This window comes from Jatropha curcas, chromosome 6 (genome assembly GCF_041381405.1).
Source record: "Jatropha curcas cultivar XTBG-Jc1 chromosome 6, XTBG_Jcur_1.0, whole genome shotgun sequence".
Taxonomy (NCBI): Eukaryota; Viridiplantae; Streptophyta; class Magnoliopsida; order Malpighiales; family Euphorbiaceae; genus Jatropha; species Jatropha curcas.
In genome coordinates, this window is record NC_143156.1 from 28,574,478 (window position 1) to 28,594,283 (window position 19,806).

Below are 19,806 nucleotides of genomic sequence, written 5' to 3' on the forward strand. Positions count from 1 at the left end.
AAGGCTGTAAACTTAACCAGTCATTTTAAAGAAAGAAATTTTCCATATTTAGGTGTTCTTTATAAACTTCTTCCAAAATACAAGAAACAATAATAATTATTTTTCTCTTCATGAATATTAATAACTATCCTCTCAATCAAAGAAACTTCTCAGTTCCTTCCGTTTGTTATAACTAAGGAAAAAAAATGGCTGAGGCCATTGTTTGTCTTGCCATTGAGAGAATTTCTAACGTCCTCATCCATGAGGCAGGTTTTCTTCATGGTTTGGAAGATGAAGTTTCGCAGTTGCAACTTGAACTTAAGGAAATGCAGCTTTTCTTGAAAGATGCAGACTTCAAGCAAGAAAAGGATGAGTGCATTCGCAATTGGGTAGCTGAAATTAGAAATGTCGTTTATGAAGCTGAGGATGCTGTTGATACTTTTCTCGTTAATAGTGTTGGTAAAGGTGTTGGAATTGCTTCATTCATCAATAAACTTGCCTCTATATTCACCAGATATTATCATCTCCACGAAATGGAAAAACAAATCAAATCACTCCATATTAGGATTTGGGATGTTACCAATAACCTTCAAGCTTATGGAATCAAATCTATTTGTGAAGAAGTCGGGACGAGTTCTACCCATCTGAGAAGATCACATCCACATTTTGAGGGAGAAGATGTTGTTGTGAAGTTGGAGATCACTACTTGGGAATTGATGAGCAAATTGTTTAAGGAAGAAGCACAAGTGAGTATTATTTCTATTTTTGGCCTAGGAGGAATTGGTAAGACAACTCTTGCAAAGAAAATTTACAATTCTGTTGCTGTTAAGAAACATTTTGATAGTCATGCTTGGATTGTCATTTCGCAAGAATTTTCATTAAAGGATGCTTTATATGAAGTCTTGACTCAGGTTGGCTCTCCTGTGAACATGGCTGAAAAAGAGAAAGACTTAATTTTTAAGGTCTACAGTGTTTTAAAACAGAAGAGGTACTTGGTAGTTATTGATGATATTGATGAAATTGAGACTTTACATAGTTTGAAATCTGCTTTACCTAATGGAAGTATAGGGAGCAAAATTTTATTCACCACACGTAACAAAGAAGTTGCTATGCATACTGATCTTTATGTGATTTCTCCAATTGAGCTACCATTTTTGACAGATGATGAAAGCTGGAAACTTTTCTGCAGTAAAGTGTTCGCAGCAAATATTCTTGAACAGCATAGTTTCTTGCCAGAGTTTGAAAAGCTTGGAAAGGAGATGGTGAAACATTGTCAAGGATTGCCTCTAGCTATTGTTTTACTTGGAGGCTTATTGGCAACAAAGAAGTCGCTAGAGGAATGGGAGGCTGTGCAAAGAAAATTGGAACTAGAAATCAGCAAGTCACACCATGGAGTGCATGCCATATTATACATGAGTTACCATGATTTACCATTTCGCTTAAAGCCATGCTTTCTTTATCTTTCTCAGTTTCCTGAGAAAAAGCATATTCATAAAACAACATTAATTAGGAATTGGATTGCAGAAGGTTTTGTGTCAAAACCATTAGATGGAGAAGAAGATGAGACAATAGAAGATGTAGCAGAACAATATTTAGAAGAACTAGTTAGTAGGTGCATAGTTCAAGTACACGAAATGAAATACACTAAAGTAAGTATAAAATCTTGTCACATTCATGATCTTATTAGAGATATGTGCTTGTCAAAGGCAAGAGAAGAGAATTTTCTTGGTGTCATTAGACGCCATGTTTCGGATTATCCTGGTACTAATCAGAATTTGCAGTTAACAACACGAAGAGTTGCTGCTCATCTTAGTGCAGACCGACAAATTGATATTGCAATTTCATATATACCAATGTTGGAAGGTGTTTGTTCTCTTTATTACTTCATTAGAAATAATGACTACATCTTAATGACAAAGCAGCAAAAAGATTTTGTTTTCAAGAATTTTAGACTACTACGAGTATTGAATCTGCAGAAGCTAATTGTAATATACCTCCCTCAAGAAATTGGTAATATGATTCACTTGAGATATCTCGGATTACGAGAAACTGAACTACGAGGACTATTGCCATGGTCAATAGGTGATTTGAAGAATTTATACACTCTTGATGTGAGAGATAATTATTGGATAAGCTTCCCTAATGTATTCTGGAAATTAGAAAGTTTAAGGCATTTGTTAGTAGACAGAACAGTTGCAAGAAGGTTTAGACTGGACACGTTAACAGAACTTGAGACTTTGAAGTGGATAAAAGCAAAGAATCTGATAAGAAGAGATGCAATGTCCAAATTGAACAATATTAGAAACATAGGAATTGAATTTGAGAAAATAGAGGAAGCAGATTTAATTCTAAACTCTCTTATCTTCGCATCAGGTCGTCTTCGCTCCTTGAAAATGTTGATGTTACCAGGAGGTTTATTTCCAAGTTTAGAACCACTTTCTAGTTGCCAGAAGCTAATTAAAGCAAAGTTATATGGACATATACTAGAAGACTCAAATTCTCTCCATCATAACTTGGAATTTCTACCAGCAAGTCTTTCCAAATTAGGATTGTTCGGTTCCAAGTTAAAGCAGGATCCAATGGTTATACTAGAAAAGCTGCCTAATTTAAGATTTCTGGCATTAGATGAAGATTCATATCAAGGGTCTAAACTGGTTTGTTCTGCCAATGGATTCCCTCAACTCGAAAGACTTCATATTCGTCGGTTGAAGGAAGTAGAAGAATGGATAGTAGAGGAAAATGCAATGAAATGTCTAGAGACTTTATGTATAATAAGAGTTCAGAAATTGAAAATGCTACCTCAAGGATTGAAGTCTATCACTACTTTACAACAACTGCAAATCTTTTGGATGCCAGAAGAATTTAAGAACAGGATTCAAGTTATCGATGGAGAAGAAGGGGAGGATTTCGACAAGATTCGCCATATACCATCCATATCTATGCCTTATTAATTCTTGGAAAAACGTATAAAAAAAAAAAAACAGTACAAGTTTTTCATCAAAACTAGCAATTTTGACAGAACATGCTAATTCATATATCTCCTGCATACTTCACAAGCAATGTGGAATCTCGAAGGAAACTATAGCAATTTTGACAGAACATAGCAATTCATATATCTCGTACATTCTTTACAAGTAATGTGAAATCTCGAAGGATTAGCTCCACGCACCACAACACTGAAAGAACCACACCACACATAAATATTGTGATGTGGAATCCTGAAGGAGTCCTGACAAATTTTCTTTGTATAAGCTTAATATTGCAATTTGTGGGTCAATCGTTGTTTCTAATTTTGGAATTAATAGCTCTTTGTAAATCAACTGCTCTATGTATTCTACATATATATGAATTACACTAATACATTTGAAATTTTATCTTAATTACTTTTATTAAACTAATTTTAAGACATCTCTCTTTCATTTTCATGCTTAAACGGGGCTTATAACAATCATAATACAATTTCCAAAACTATTTCCAAAAACAATGTGAAGATTAGAAAGAATTTTCAAGAGAAATTAAGATTCAGTGTGGCTGACACAGTAACAAATTCACTTAAAAAACATTATATATTAAAGTTCTGATCGACAACATTAGCTTTGCTGTTTTGGTGGTGTTTAACTGTTGAGTAACTAGTAGCTGTTAAAATACACTTTCATAAAACGCTAAAAGCTAAATATTACAGATTAATTTTTGTATCATATATCTTAATATTTACAAGCTAATTCAAATATTACATTATTAAATACCATAAAAAAAATAAACACTGAAAGCTACTGAAAACCTGCCGCAGTACACAGCTAGCTTTTGAAGGAAATTTTGGTCAAAGGTTTGTCCTTTGCCAGTGGCTTTGGTGCATGCGTGATTTATTTTAGGCGTTGGTGAAAGCTGAAAATGCATTGCTTTTGCAGTCTTCACGGGTTGAATAGTTAATTATTTTGGAAAAGAAAAAAAAAAAAAATCTTTACCCTTCTTATGTAGAAATTTATAAATTGACCAAAATGTTTCCTTTCATCCACATTTTCTTCCTAGCAAAATTAAAACTTGTGAACATTTTGAAAAAATAAAATGGTAGAAATTTTCAGAAAGCCAAGACAAAATATATAATTTGAATTGTTAATAGTTGAGTTCAAAAAAAAAAAAAAGGATTAGTAGTTGAAGGTACACTTAGGTTGTAAGAAAAACTAAAAGCTACTAGGACACATAATATCTACAGAAGTCCTAAACGATCACAACCTTAAGAATTGCGCCTTGACATTGCAAAAGTAAATTTATTATATGAAATCCTAAATCTCAAATTAAAACCCTAATTTTCAAATTAAAAATTTATTCTCGGAAGGAATAACAGATTCTGACCTAAACTTAATTAGAGGTATGAACCAAATGTATCAAGATGGAAAATTGAATGTTACAAAAATTAATTATTTTGATAAGTTCGAAAGCAAATTTAACGAAGAATCAAAGAAAATTCACCTCACTCGAATTTGATAGAATAAAATGGAAAAACCTAAATCTTTTTATTTCACTAACAATACCGAAAACTTAAGTATTTATGAGCTAAGAAATCCTAAAAACAAAATAAAATATTACTCAAGACCCATATGTTTGGATAATTTTTATTAGCTTTATCTTTTTTTTTTTTTTTAAGCTCATCTCTTCACTTGGGCTTGCAGATCCTAATTCTTGTTAATTTCCATTACTCAGACACACATAAACATAAATTAATTTTACCCAACAGACCAAAACTTTTGTTGCACTATAAAAAGAATAAATTTTCATAATCAGGTGATTGATTTAATGTCTAATTGTATTTTCATGTTGCATTAAACATAGAATGCTCTATTTTTATCTTTTACAGATTAATGAAAAGATAATTCTTAAAATTCAAACAATTAAATAAAATAAAAGATAATTTAATCAAATTATAAACAATTTACCCACTTCATGCAAAAACCTCAAAATAACATATAAAAGTAAACAAAGGATTATTTCTTGAAGGTCTTATGAAAAGGGCAATGCTTTAGAATCTGGAGAACATTTCCTTCCTAGTTACTGATAGCACCATGGAATTACGTACTGGGTTAAGTAAATAATATTTTTACCCTTGTATTCTAACTCATCAGACCACTTACTCCAACAAAAAATACAGTAAAAAATAACTAAAAAATCACCTCATAATTTTAGGAAAATGGATTACATTTCTCAGTTGTACACATACTACCTAAATGCTACAAACTTTATCATAATCTGCAGTTTACTAATACTCATCACTCATCAGGTCAAGAAATGAGATGGATTTATGACCTGCCTAAAGTAGGATTACATAGTAATAAGAGGATGCAAAACATTAAATAACACTATGATATAACACGATGAGATGCGATGGCCGATAATAAAGAAGGCAGCATCACCATTGTCGTAGAATACTAAGAACATGTTTTTATTTTTCAAGCGCGGTACGAACTCTTCATTTGCCTTCTTTTTTGTGTGAGTGAGGCGCATACCCGTTCGCTTGATGGGTTACATCCTTGTGGGTATATATGACCCCTTTATCACCATCCACTACCTGCCCACTTCCTCTTAGAATCCTGCATTTGATATTAGAAAAGTGTTAGGATGATCCTCGTTTCAAAATAGAAATTGAAGTTAATGGCTGTTTTTCAGAATAACAAACAAAAACTTCATCAAGAAAATATTACAAAAACTTGCAGATGCCCTTCTAGATAGTATAAATTTTAACTTATAGATGAATCTAAAAATGAATTTCTATGTGATCTCAAACCCTAAAGGAAAAAGGGGTGGCTAGCTGTATATCTAAGTCATAAGCTATAGATACGTATGTCATAAGCATATTCATACCATCTTGTAGTTAACAATCCTTCAACTCCAACAGGACCACGAGCATGAATTCTACCTGTGCTTATTCCAACCTATTCATCCATCAAATAGAAATCAACTATGAGCACCATGAATAATTCAATTGATTCTCAAAATAATTGTGAAACCATATTTTACCTCAGCACCTAAGCCAAATCGAGCCCCATCAGAGAATCTTGTGCTTGCATTATGAAAAACTGCAGCACTGCAAATAAAAATTTACAAGCATCATTTCACCTAACCCATTTACATGAACTAAATTATGGTCAATTGAGTACAGAGATAATTGTAGGAGACAGAAACTAATACAGAGATGATGTCAAATGGCAGTCATTCTTACCTGTCAACTTGATGTAGAAAAACTTCTGCAACTTCATGATCTTCAGCTATAATACAATCAGTATGCGCACTGTCAATAAGAGTATAAAACAATATGAGCATCTCCAGATAAATTTTCAAAGAGCTATGAAAATTAAGAAATATCTGCAATTGCTATTGCTCAGAAAAGGGCGCAAACATGCCTTCCATGTTGATGTATATGATCAATGGCTGCATACACATCATCAACAATTTCAATTGTGCAAGCCATAGAATTATACTCGTGATGAAATGAATATGCTTCTGGTAGGTTCATCTCCTTGCTTGCCCTTGGTCCACCATACAAATTAACACCTGAAAGGAAGCATGAGTTAGCCATTCACAGATCCTTCATACATTCTAGAAGCGTGTGTTGAACCATTCCAAAGCTTTTGATACCATATGAAAATGAACAAGGTAAATTGATTTTTTTCAATTTGATGTTGATTGGATAAGATAAAGAACAACACTCAGAATATTCGGAAAGTAACATCATCAAGATGTGGTATAGCTCACAAGGGGAATTCCCTACCTTCGGTGCGAAGTTCAACTGTGATTTCATTGAATCCATCAGCATGCACCAAATCCTTGTGCACAAGAAGTGTTTCCTGCACATGGCAAAAGAGCACCACAAAAGAATTGTGCAAGTCATGAACAAACAAAGGGAACTGACAAATGTGGATTTGGATATACACAAAACTCATGCAAGTTTTAAAGAATAGAACCATAATGAATAAATAAAAATAAATGGTTCCAGAAATACCATTGCATTGCAGGCTGCAGGATAATCTACTTTTGCATCAAGAACAATGCGCTTTGCCATTTCCATATTAGCAGATTTATCAACATATACATGACAAATTCCATCTGAGCAGTAAAATACAGCTTTACCACAGAATCTAGAATATTACTAGTATAGACCATGCATATTGAATAAATAAGTTGTGAAACATGACCAAACTCACCAGCATGACCCAGAACAGGAATTTTAGTTGATGCCTTGATTTGAGAAACAAGTGCATTGCTGCCTCTTGGAATCACAAGATCAATTACATCATCATGCTGATGCACAAAGGAAAATAAAATTCAGCTTGTAATTTTAGTTTACAAGTATCAATTGTAATTCTCAATGTTCACACAGATTGCCATTTAGTTGACTTTTGTCTCACAAGACTACCCACCTTGAGCAGATCCGGAATTTCATCTCTTGATGTCACGAGTCCAATAAGTCTTCCACCAACAGTTTCAGGGATGGCTGCAGTGATGACCTGTAAATTTTACAAAGAAAAATTTTTTTATATGATTTGACGATTTTGATTAAGCTTTTCTTTTTCTAAGTATAATTGTTACAAAAACGCTAATCATAAAAGCACCAAACCTTGTGCAAAATTTCATTTGACCGCTTGGCCTCCTTTCCTCCTTTCAAGAGTAGCCCATTCCCACTTCGAATAGCCAAAGAAGCTATCTATTCAAATAATAGCAAGTTCAAGGTAAGAAGAAATATAAAACAAAAAGCTTACAGTGAAAACACACAACACATCCACCTACACGTTCTTCTAATTTCAATCAACAAGAGATAAGGACTTTGGACAATGAAGAAGTAACTCTTTAATTTGTCGGTATGAAGAATATAGATCTTCGAATTGACGTTCTCAAATTTGTAACCCATTTTTCAAACATGTATTGATACTTTGTTCATAGGCAGATACTACCGCCTATAACAGCACGCAGGCAGATACTATCGCCTGCATATGCACGCAAAAGTCCATGCATTTAAGACAGAAAATGACAATGATAATGCAAGTCTTCTTTGAAATGGGCAGCAGTTATATAGGGCCGCCGTTAGGCTCACTTTAACCTATGTTTGACCCATATCCAAAATATTATAAACCAAGGGAGTTCAACTGGCTACATGATAATAAAACATACAAATGCATCCATATTAACCAGACCATATTAGCTAAAGCAAGTGGTATAAAATATGTAATCTTATCTACCTGAACCAGTGCATCTGGTCGAGACTCAAAAATAATCAGAAGAACACCTAAAGGAGATGATGTCTTCTCTAACAGGAGTCCATCTGCCAGCTGGATACATGAAAAATTACAATCATAAAATAATAAGCAAAAGAACAAGAAAACATATTATTGTAGAAAACTTTATGAAATTTGTCCACAATTAAATGCAATTCATACCTCACAATAGAATTTTATTTTGCAATAGCATACTGACGAATAAGTTCTTCATACAAGGCTTAGCTTGCGTTATTTTCATTTCTAAGAAATCATCTTAGCATTTTTAGAGAAAACATAAATATGGTTTGGCCATTATTTGAGTGTGTCGAAAAACTTAAAGCCTGAATGGAGATCCCTAAAGTCATGAACCAGAAGAATATAAATGATTACCTCAGTTCTTTTCAAAACTTGACCAATTGGATCTTCCATGTTTGCAAGCACACGAATAGAGTTTGCCAGACTTTTAATCTGTCATTGTCAATAGATGTTATACAAACACAAAAAGAAAAAACAAAGACATAAAAACAACCAGATTATTTATAAAAAAAAATAACAACAGTTATTGGAAATAAATAAACTTGGACAGCAACCACAAGTAATAGGAGTAATTAAAAATAAATAAATGTATAAATTATTCAAATTAAATCCAGCAGTGTCTTGCCTTTCCAGGCTTTAAAGCTAGTCGAGCAACCAAGGATGTTTCTAATCCAGCTATCTGTGCAGCATCAACATCAGCTTCATTTTCAATAATGATCAGCTTTTCATTGGCTTCTAAAGCATCAGCTATGTCCAGCAAAATCTTTTTCCTCTCTTGAGAAGTCAATGCCTACAGAGCAAGATTCTATCTTTATTATGCTGCTGGAAGAAAACAAATACGTATGCTAAAATCATGGAGCAAGAGAACACCTCCATTTTCAAAAGAAACAAAGGATTTTAAACATTTTACGTCGGTATATCCCTAAATTATGCATCTATTTATGTTACCTGAAGCCGTCTGGAGCTCTCCCGTGCAGCAACTGCCATCTTCCGCGCACTAACTTCTTTAAATGGGGTCCATAAATGTGCATCTTGATGAAAGAGAGTTCCAACACGCTCTCCTTGAAGGACTTTAGTTATGTTCTCCGGAGCATACCCACTTTAAAGAGATAACCAATAAATCATTGCATGCCCAAAGAAAGAACTCATTTCAATCCAGTATCAAATGTACAAACAACTCAAACAATTAGATTAACCTAGAAAACGCCACAAACTTCCAAAATGAAAACATTCATTGGCTTTCTTTTTAAAAAGGAGAAAAGTGATGGGAAAAATATCTTATTCCATTTCTTTTTCCTTTGCAGAACACCCACATAACATGGTTGAGAGCAAAAATAAGTAGCCACATAACAATCAGTTAAAACAACTCAAGAAGAAGTGTGGAAACTACTGAAACTAAGACATCGTTGCTTATATTGAAGATTACATGTCATAGTAATGACAGGGAATATTTTAATTGCAACCAAATACCAATGTACTTTTTAATAAGATTAAACATAGGAGAAAAGGTTGTTATGATATAAACAAATTCAAAACAAAACTGCTTTACCCTGAACCTGCATGGCAATAAGAATAGAAGCATACCTGGTTATGACAACAGGGATGCCAGCATAAGCTGCATTGACAGCAGCTTTTACTTTGGCTGTCATGCCCCCTCTTCCCACCCTGGACTTATCACCAAAAGTAATTTCTCCCTGATGTTTCTCCTTAACGTATGTATGGATCAGCTTTGAGCGTGGGTCACTTGGAGGGCCACTGTAAAGACCCTCAACATCACTCAAGAGGATAAGAAGATCAGCTTTTAGCTCTAAAGCAAGCAAAGCTGATAGACTGTCATTATCCCAAAAAATACCCGAAGAATCCTGCACGATTTATCATGATCAGAAGACAAGGAAATTGTTTGGATTGCAATTGAATATAGGTATCAGATTGAAAAAGAAGGAATTCATAAAACGAATTATATAAGATATTGAAAAAGTACACAAAGATAAGGACATTTCATATTGTTAATGACCCCAAAAAAGTTTAGAGGGATTAAGTTGAAATAGGTTTCAACATATTATCAACTTGAGTCTCAAAAGAAAGATTTTACTACAAGCTTTTACACGATATGCTTTAGACATGATAATAGTTAGAACCTTTTGTACCAAATAAATAAATAAATATCTGAAACTTTTAGGACCATAAGGTCACCATGAAAATTCGCCCAAGTACTATGTCTGGTCTTTCTTAACTTGATCATTGACTTGAACATTGGATTTTCTAGTGAAATAGGGCAGCCCACATCTACAAACCTCATATGGAGCTTTCCTGGTACTGACCGCATCATTTTCATTAAATATAGGAACAACTCTCAGATTTATGAGTGATTCCACGGTATCATTAAGTTGCTTTCTAAAATCTTTATCTCTGAAATCACTATCGGTCACAAGGAGCTGTGCTGATGTCACATCCAGCTGCATCAAACAAAATATGTAAACAGGACATGAATTGCTGAACAAAATATGAAATGAAAAATAAAAATCCTTTTAAAGGATAGACAAATATATATGTAATATTCTCAAAAGTAAAAACAAAGAAGAAAAGTTCAATTTTGGTTCAGCTAAAAAACAAATAATGAAAGGCACCTGACTAAATAATGTATCATAAAGAGCCATGAGACTGTTTTGTCCAACAGCTGCACATGCCTTTCCATCAAGTTCAACTTGTGGTTTTTGGAGATCAGCAAAGCTGCGTTTTACATAAAGCATTTAAAGTATAAAGTCAGTTCAGCTAGCTTAAAATATGTCACAAAGGAACAATGTTCCAATCAATATTCAAGCACTTTTTAACGGAATAATAGAACCAAATCTGCTCCCTCCCCCACCCACCCAAGCCTCAATTTTCACCATTAAAAATACAAAACGAAACATGTACATGGTTCCTTAAATAAGGCCTGGTAGTCATACCAAAAATGATTAAAACCTTATTATGCTACCAAGTATCAAACAAAACAGAGGAAAAGAAAGAACCTGCTATTAACTAATCTCCGGTATCGAAGCCTCTGGCGACCAATGCCAACAGCTCCAGATGACACCACAATAATATCATAGCCTTGAGTGTTTAACTCTTTGATCTGCAATTCAAAAAATAGAGAAAATATCATAATTTTATCACTTCAAAGAATCCTCAAGCATAGGAAAAAATCCATTAACGTTACCTGCTCACAAAGAGCACCTAATCTCCCGAGCGCCAATCTCCCATCGCTTCTTGTCACAACAGCGGTCCCAACCTTAGATAACCGAACCACAAACTCAGTAAATGTATAAAAAACTAAACTTTCTTCTCTCAATTGTAAAATTCATTTCCAATCCAACATTTGAAACAAAAGTAGAAAACAAACAAATGAATCTAAGATTCTCATTCTCTAAAAATATTTAAATCATCCAAAATTTTTCATAAAAAGAAAACATAATAGATATACTTTTCGCCCTGACAATGCATTGAAAAGGACATGCAATAACAAAATCCCTCCCTCCAAGGTAATGTCAATTCCTAATGCCAAAAAGCTCCAAAAACAAATCTTTTTAGATTATTTCACCCACAAATAATGAAATGCAAAGAACAAAAAAGAGAAAGACCTTCATAACAATACGCTTAACATCTTTGACAAATGCGCGAGAGCGATCCACGCCATCATTCATGGTGGAGACAACTCGGGTAAGAAAAGGGAAAAAAGAAAGAACCGCGTCAACTCGGTCGATGTTATGAGGCGACCCGGAAACGAGAGAACAGACAGAGTGAGATTGATAAGGTGATGTACTAGTGAAGAGAAAAAAATGGGTATTTAAAAAGGAAGAGGTGGAAATAAAGACAGGGAAAGAGACAAGAGACGTGTTTCGTCTGGTTTCTTTCTTCTGTTACACAGATGAATCCAAATTCCGAAGGTAAAGGCTTTCCTTTTTATAATTTCTTCAATGGCAATCTGTCTGCGGTTTTTCAAAGAACAAAGGGAAAATGGCAATCCCTGATTGAGTGATTGTCTGTTGATTTTTTTTATTTTTGATTTTTATTAATATATTAAAAAAAATTTGTGGCTTGTTGGGTCTCCATTTGAACAGAGAATCGTGACCTGCGGATTAGCTAGTCCCGTGGGTGTGCTTGTACTTTATAATAATAGAGTTGATAGATTTTTTAGTATGGAAAATGTAGATTTTAGGTCAGCTTTCATTTTTCTAATTTAATATCAGTAATTTGCATTTTCCAATGCAAAACAAACATGCATAGATCTAGTTTTGGCCGTTGAGTTGAGATAATAATAATTAAATAATCAATTTTTTTAATTAGATTAGCATCTATATTTGAATTAGCGAACAGATTTTAAAAAATTTTCCGGGCAATACATAAATAATAAATAATAAAATATTACTTTATCAATCTCAAAATTATATTTTTTATTTTCTTTTTCAATGTGTCAATATTTTTAATTTTATATTGTTAAATAGACTAGCTTCAAATGAATTGATCAACACCTCATTTTTGAATGTCATTCTTTTTTTTTTTTTTTTATGATAAAGTATTAGAAAGAGATTTTCTTTTCAAATATCTCTCCATTATCCACTGTTATAAAATATGAAATCAATTAAATTTGACAATAGAAATAGTTAGTATCAATTACCAAACATGAAAAGAAAAACAATAATTTACAAATCTATAATTGAAAAATCTGAATTTTTTTTAAAGTATACAATGATTAAAGGCTTTTGAACAAAAACAAAAATAATTAATAATTCAAATGAAATAATTCAAATTTTATGTTCTGGCCTCTTTCCAAAAGTCATATGACTATATATTTTATAATATTTAATTTAATTATTAATTTTAACTTTCTTTTTTTGCATAATTACATTTAAAGTATTATAGTTTTAAAATCTTCCTATAGCATATACTAAAATTACTAGCAAAGCTTTTATCAAATGTCTTCTTGAATTTTTTTTTCCTAAATTAATATAGTATCCAAATATTTATACAATGTTAAAAAAAAAAAATAAAAGTGAGAATTAAATATATAATTTTTTTTATTAAAATGCAACCTTACTCACAATTAAAAATATTCCTTAAATTCTACACCTTTGCCAGTATAAAATATATTATCAACTATTTAATGTTTTCCATTCACTTAATAATTTTATGCAATTGAAAATCTACATATATAACCGGGAACTGACACGTGGATTTTAGCGATATGAGAATTTAAAATCTAAAAATAATTTGTGGTTGTGAAAATTTGAGTTTGGATTTTGTACCCTACTTACTGCGAAGAGATCCATGGCAGCCTATAAGAAGTATAAACGTATCGTTGAAAGAAAAGAAAAAAACAGTAAACTTCTTTTTCCCTTCTTCGTCTTAGAAAAATTGCCAAAAAAAAAAAAAAAAAAGGCTTTTCTTCCCATTTTCTCCATTTTGGGGAAATATAATGTTTACACATCAGTTAACGTCCTGTTCAGAAATAATTTTTTAAACGGGGTTTAGTGGTTTGACTTGATCAATACATTATATTAATTACTTATAATATTCGGTGGTACGATATTTATATTAATATTTAAAAATTGAGATAATGAATTATGAATTATTATTTTTAATGTTTTTCTAATTCGCTGATAAGTAAAAAACAAAAAGGAAAAACAGTTAAATACATGATTGATTTGCACCCAATTGGAACAAGTTAAGTAAAACTCAGTGACCATGTGTTAATTGCCAATGGACTATAACATGATGATGCCAAATTGACTTCTGCAGTGAATACCTGGCTGTCGTTTAGCCATCCAAGTGTTAAGATCTTTTTAGATACATTTGAATGGAATGCACTGACAATAAACACGGATTGAAAACTGCACATTTCAAATAATTTTCTATTCAAATCAACATCGTTCACCCCAATAATTAGATAATAAAAAATTGTTTAAATACAAAAATATATATCTTGTTATCGTTTTTTTTTTGTTCAAAAGGCGTAAGCTGTGAATTTAAAAGATATTTATTTAAATTTATTTAGATCATATAAATTTATTTAAATCATAAAGGTATTAGTATAAATTTATAATCATCCCTCATACATATCACCCTTCATGAGAGGATAAAAAAAAGTTTTATCATTGATTTCATTCCATGGGTGCTTTCTTTTCTCAAGGTTAAAAAATTTTTACTTATGCCAAGGGTAAAAATTTTTTGCTTAAGAAATTAAATACCAAATGGCACTATTTAATTGTTGGGATTCTAACTGATCCGAGTGGATCCGCAGAAAAATACCGGTGGTAAAAATAAAATAAAATTACTATTACCATATATACCTCCAATAATTAAATATTAGATATTGACGATCGAATCCACCAGAAATAATAACCACGATAAAAAAATTAAATAATTATCGTAAATGCCAGATGAAAAATAAGAACACTGAGATTTACGTGGTTCACCCTTCAACTGTTATGGGCTACGTCCACGGGACAAAAAACTCCGAATAATTCTTCTACTAAAAATAGTAGGTACAAAAGAGATTATAAAAAAATAGTGGCACACAAAGTGTTTCCCAAAAACACCCCAAAATTACAATCCTCACTATTTTCTCTCTTTCCCAATTTTAGGACCTTCTTCCTAAAATATATTCTCTCCAACAGATTTATTAATCTGTGAACTCTCTCTACTTCTTCTTATATAAAACTGAAGCAAAACACCTCAATTTATAGGAAAAATTGAACGCATCTTTGCCTATAATCTCGGTGCAATTTGCACATTATTCAATAATGGTTGTTCAACAACCTTGACTTTTTCTTTGTTTGTTAGGCAGTCTCTCTTTGACTGCCAAAACAAAAAAAAACGTGTTATTATTTTTTTCTTTTCAAACTTGTGCGGGTCCCACATGTAGGAGGGACTCCACAACAATTCTCCCCCTCTCGACTACATGGTGGGACTCTCCATCCCTGCTGCTTTGACACATAGCTCGAACTTCTCCTTCGGAACGACCTTTGTTAATATATCTGCAGCATTTCTGTCAGTGTGGATTTTCCGCAACTGAAATTGCTTCTCTTCAATAGCAAGTCTAAGCCAATGATATCTTACATCAATGTGCTTTGTCCGTGCATGATATATAGTATTTTTGCTCAAGTCTAATGCACTTTGACTATCACAATAAACTATATATTCTTCCTGCTGCACACCCAATTCCTGAAAGAATCGCTTTAACCAAAGCATTTCCTTTCCAGCTTCCGTTGCTGCAACGTACTCTGCTTCAGCCGTTGATAATGAAACACAATTTTGTAATCTTGACTGCCATGAAATAGCTCCCCCTGAGAATGTAAATAGGTATCCTGATGTAGATTTTCTTTCATCAAGATCACCGGCCATATCTGCATCTGTGTAACCAACAAGTGCAGCCTTTTCACCTCCAAAAGTTAAACATAACTTTGAAGTTCCTCTCAGGTATCTGAAGATCCACTTTACTGCTTCCCAATGTGCCTTTTGGGGATTTGACAGAAATCGACTCACAACGCCAACTGCATGAGCGATATCTGGTCTTGTACACACCATTGCGTACATTAAACTTCTGACCGCTGAAGAATATGGAACATTTGACATATCTCCTTTTTCTTTCTCTGTTGATGGGTAGGATTTCTTACTCAACTTGAAGTGAGCGGCAAGCGGAGTGCTAACTGGTTTAGCATTCTTCATATTGAACCTCTCTAGAACTCATTCAATATATTTTTCCTGCGATAACCATAACCTGCAGGTCTTTCTGTCTCGAATAATCTCCATTCCAAGAATTCGCCTTGCCGATCCAAAATCCTTCATGTCAAATGCTTTTGACAAATCACTCTTTAACTTGCTAATCATATGTGCATCTGGTCCAACAATTAGCATATCATCAACATATAAGAGAAGGATGATAAATTTACCATCAGGGAATTTTTGAACATATACACAAGGATCTGCATCTGTCCTTTTGTAGCCTTGATTCACTATGAAAGAATCAAACTTTTTATACCATTGTCGCGGTGCTTGTTTCAACCCGTACAAGCTCTTCTTCAAGCGACAAACCATGTCCTCTTTTCCCTTGACCTTGAAACCTTCTGGTTGTTCCATATAGATTTCTTCCTCTAGATCCCCATGCAAGAATGCGGTCTTTACATCAAGCTACTCCAACTCAAGATTCAAATTGGCTACTAGACCTAGTACAACTCGAATAGAACTCATTTTCACAACTGGTGAAAAAATCTCATCAAAGTCAATACCTTTCTTTTGAGTAAAGCCTTTGACGACCAATCGAGCTTTGTATCTCACTAGGTTGCCATCATCTTTCTTCAGTTTGTACACCCATTTGTTCTTGAGTGTTCTCTTCCCTTTTGGAAGTTTCACCAGCTCATACGTGTCATTCTTTTTCAAAGAATTCATCTCTTCTTGCATGGCCTTTCTCCAGCAATCTCTATCTTTGCAAGATTGCACATCTTGGAAGCTCTCTGGCTCCCCCTCATCAGAAATTAAAATGTAATCAGAACTAGGGTACCTTGTAGATGGTTGGCGTTCTCTGGTTGACCTTCTTAACTGAGGTTCAACTCCTTCTGGTGGAATGGGGTTCTCTGGCTCCCCCTGCTCAACACTCTCTGCATCACTGTTATCATCTACAATTGTCTCTTGATCCCCTACGACTGACTCTTCTTCTTCTTCTTATTCTGATTCTGGCATTCCTCCTCCTGTGGCATCTTCTATAGGAATGCTTCCTGGTGTAATATCAACAACACCATCACTTGTGGATTCTTCACAAGTTGTTTCTCCCACGATCTCATTCTCGTGGAATACTACGTCTCGGCTCCGGACAACTTTCTTTTTCACTGGGTCCATAACCTATAGCCAAACTCTTCATCTCCATAACCAACAAAAGTGCAAGGAACTGACTTGTCATCAAGCTTTAATCTCTGCTCCTTTGGAACATGCATAAATGTCTTGCAGCCAAATACCCTCAGGTGAGAGTATGAGATATTTCTACCTGTCCAGACCTTCTCCGGGATATCAAAATCCAATGGTGCTGAAGGTAGTCGGTTGATTAGGTAGACAGCAGTATTGACAGCTTCCCCCCAAAATGGCTTTGGTAAGTTGGCCATTTTGAGCATGGATCTGACTCTTTCAATAATGGTGCGATTCATCCGTTCAGCAATGTCATAGCCCTCCCCTTGGTAAGTATTGTTCGCTTTGGGGCGTTACGTATCGCCGTCCCCCTCACGGTTTTGTCCTCTCAGGCAGGCTTTGCAACCCACCCAAAAGGCGCCTACCAAGTTGAGGAACCACCCCTCTTATGTATAGGACCGCCCCCTCGTACTTAACCGATGTGGGATTTGCCTAAGGTGTGCTGGCCTTGCCACATACACCCCCCCTTGGGGACTCAGCGTCCTCGCTGAGGTTTGCCCCACCACCGGCCAGAGGAACGAGGGTCGGCTCTGATACCAATTGTCATAGCCCTCCCCTTGGTAAGTATTGTCCGCTTTGGGGCGTTACGTATCGCCGTCCCCCTCACGGTTTTGTCCCCTCAGGCAGGCTTTGCAACCCACCCAAAAGGCGCCTACCAAGTTGAGGAACCACCCCTCTTATGTATAGGACCGCCCCCTCGTACTTAACCGATGTGGGATTTGCCTAAGGTGCTGGCCTTGCCTGAGGGGGACGGCGATACGTAACGCCCCAAAGCGGACAATACTTACCAAGGGGAGGGCTATGACAAGCAATGCCGTTGTGTTGAGGCATACTAGAAACTGTCTTTTCATGCCTGATACCATGCTGACTGCAATAATCTCTAAACTCTTTAGAGATATACTCACCACCATTATCCGTGCGCAAACACTTCAATGCCACTCCAGTCTCCCTTTCCACCATAGCATGGAATTGCTGAAAGTGCTTGAATACTTGGTCTTTTGTGCGCAATAAATATATCCATGTCTTCCGTGAGAAATCATCAATGAAGGTAAGAAAATACCTACTTCCTCCCAGTGATTCTACCTCCATGGGACCACATACGTCAGAGTGTACCAACTCTAACTTGTTGTCTCTTCTTCTAGAGCTTTTCAAAAATGAGACCCGATGTTGCTTCCCAAACAAACAATAATCACAAGAGTTTATTTTACCTTTGGCTAATGGTATGAGGGACTTCTTAGCCAACATATTCAACCCTTTCTCACTAACGTGCGCCAGCCGCCTATGCCACAAATTTGGTGAAGCATCATCTTCAACTGTATTCAGTTGATCCGCACATATTGTTGCGTGCGTTTTATACAGCGAGTGTAACGTCCCATTTTTCTATTGAATCGAGTCGTTGCTTAGAGTCGAGTCGGGCTGCTCTAAAACCCGGTTCGAGCCATTAGAGTCTAGAGTGGGCTAGAATGAAATAAGGAGAAGAAGTGGACTTACTTGAAGGAAACAAAAAGATCAAAGTATAAGGATTAGGACTTGATTTCACTAAAGTATAAAGTTGAGGTATTGAGTTGTACCATGTTGACACTTGAGGTACCATTTGGTAATTTTCACATAAAAATCAATGACATTCTAGAGACTACCCGTGGGTTCCATTTCATTTTCATTTCTTCATCCTTATCTTCATCTTCTTCCTCTACTTTCCTCTTACACTTTCCTTTCTCCATCACGTTTAATGGTGGTGAAGATTTTAATGGGAGTTAAGCATTAATTCAACTTCTATTCTATCCAAGTAAGTAAACCTTCTTGAATTTCATACTTGACTCATTTGGTGATATTGTTAGATAATTTATAAGAACTCTATTGTATAGGAGAGGTGAGCCAAAGGTAGAAGGAAGCTTAAAGAAGAGCTTAAGCTTATTGGTGTAAAGGTGTGCTATCTCTTTTAGTTTAATCAATTTCCTTGCATGAGAATTGTGTGGTGTGTTGCTAATGAGACAATATTTCTTCATGTTGAGTGGGAGGTCTGGTAATGGTGAGAAACAGGGGAGAACAGGGGAGGTATTGAATAAATGAAGTAAATAATGAGTTTATGCTGAAACAGGGCTTGCTGGAAATTTTACCAGTAACTTCATCTTGATTTTGACCCCATTTAATGATGGAATTAGGAAGTGTCATAGAAGAGTTATTTGTTCCTCTATGTGTTAGCTTTACATGGGTTTTTGAATCATCCAAATCGGAGTTATATATTGAGAGATATGGTCAAAAGAGTACAGACTGTGCAGGCTGGAAAACGCGCGCGCGCGAATTGCATGAAGAGCTCGCGATCGCGACTTTCATTTGCGCGCTCGCGACTTTCACCTGAAACTCTCTGACTCTCATTTGGTGCTTTACGCGCTCGCGATTTTGCACTGCGCGCTCGCGACTTAGCCCTTGGCCTGTAAGCGCTCGCGACCTTCCTCGCGCGCTCGCGAATTTGGCTTGGAAACTCACTGTCTCTCATTTTGCACTCTACGCGCTCGCGACTTTCAAGTACGCGCTCGCGACTTGTGCCCGATAACACACAGACTCACATTTTTTGCATCTCGCGCTCATGACTTTCAAGTGCGCGCTC

The 19,806-nt window shown here is 35.0% G+C and overlaps 2 protein-coding genes across 2 annotated transcripts; one reads left to right on the top strand and one right to left on the bottom strand.

Moving 5' to 3' along the window:
• The first annotated feature begins 71 nt into the window (after positions 1-71).
• On the top strand, positions 72-3,359 carry LOC105649229 (putative disease resistance RPP8-like protein 2). The gene has a single exon (XM_012235824.4). It carries the CDS (start codon positions 186-188, stop codon positions 2,928-2,930), a length of 2,745 nt encoding a protein of 914 aa, XP_012091214.1. The 5' UTR covers positions 72-185; the 3' UTR covers positions 2,931-3,359.
• A 1,773-nt stretch (positions 3,360-5,132) lies between these two features.
• LOC105647140 (delta-1-pyrroline-5-carboxylate synthase) lies at positions 5,133-12,061 on the bottom strand (the record flags this gene model as incomplete). The annotated part of the gene is given in 21 exon segments (NM_001308693.1): positions 5,133-5,495; positions 5,498-5,564; positions 5,836-5,906; positions 5,992-6,058; positions 6,194-6,262; positions 6,375-6,525; positions 6,743-6,818; positions 6,974-7,077; positions 7,176-7,272; positions 7,392-7,478; positions 7,589-7,675; positions 8,208-8,297; positions 8,616-8,693; positions 8,887-9,051; positions 9,210-9,360; positions 9,846-10,123; positions 10,556-10,717; positions 10,889-10,991; positions 11,273-11,376; positions 11,461-11,532; positions 11,882-12,061. Coding segments are annotated over 20 exon segments (2,142 nt in total), but the record flags the coding sequence as incomplete, so codon positions are not given.
• Between the last annotated feature and the right edge of the window lie 7,745 nt (positions 12,062-19,806).

Excerpts from the sequence above, each read along its gene's own strand:
- LOC105649229 (XM_012235824.4), top strand. The coding sequence starts at position 186 with ATGGCTGAGGCCATTGTTTGTCTTGCCATTGAGAGAATTTCTAACGTC.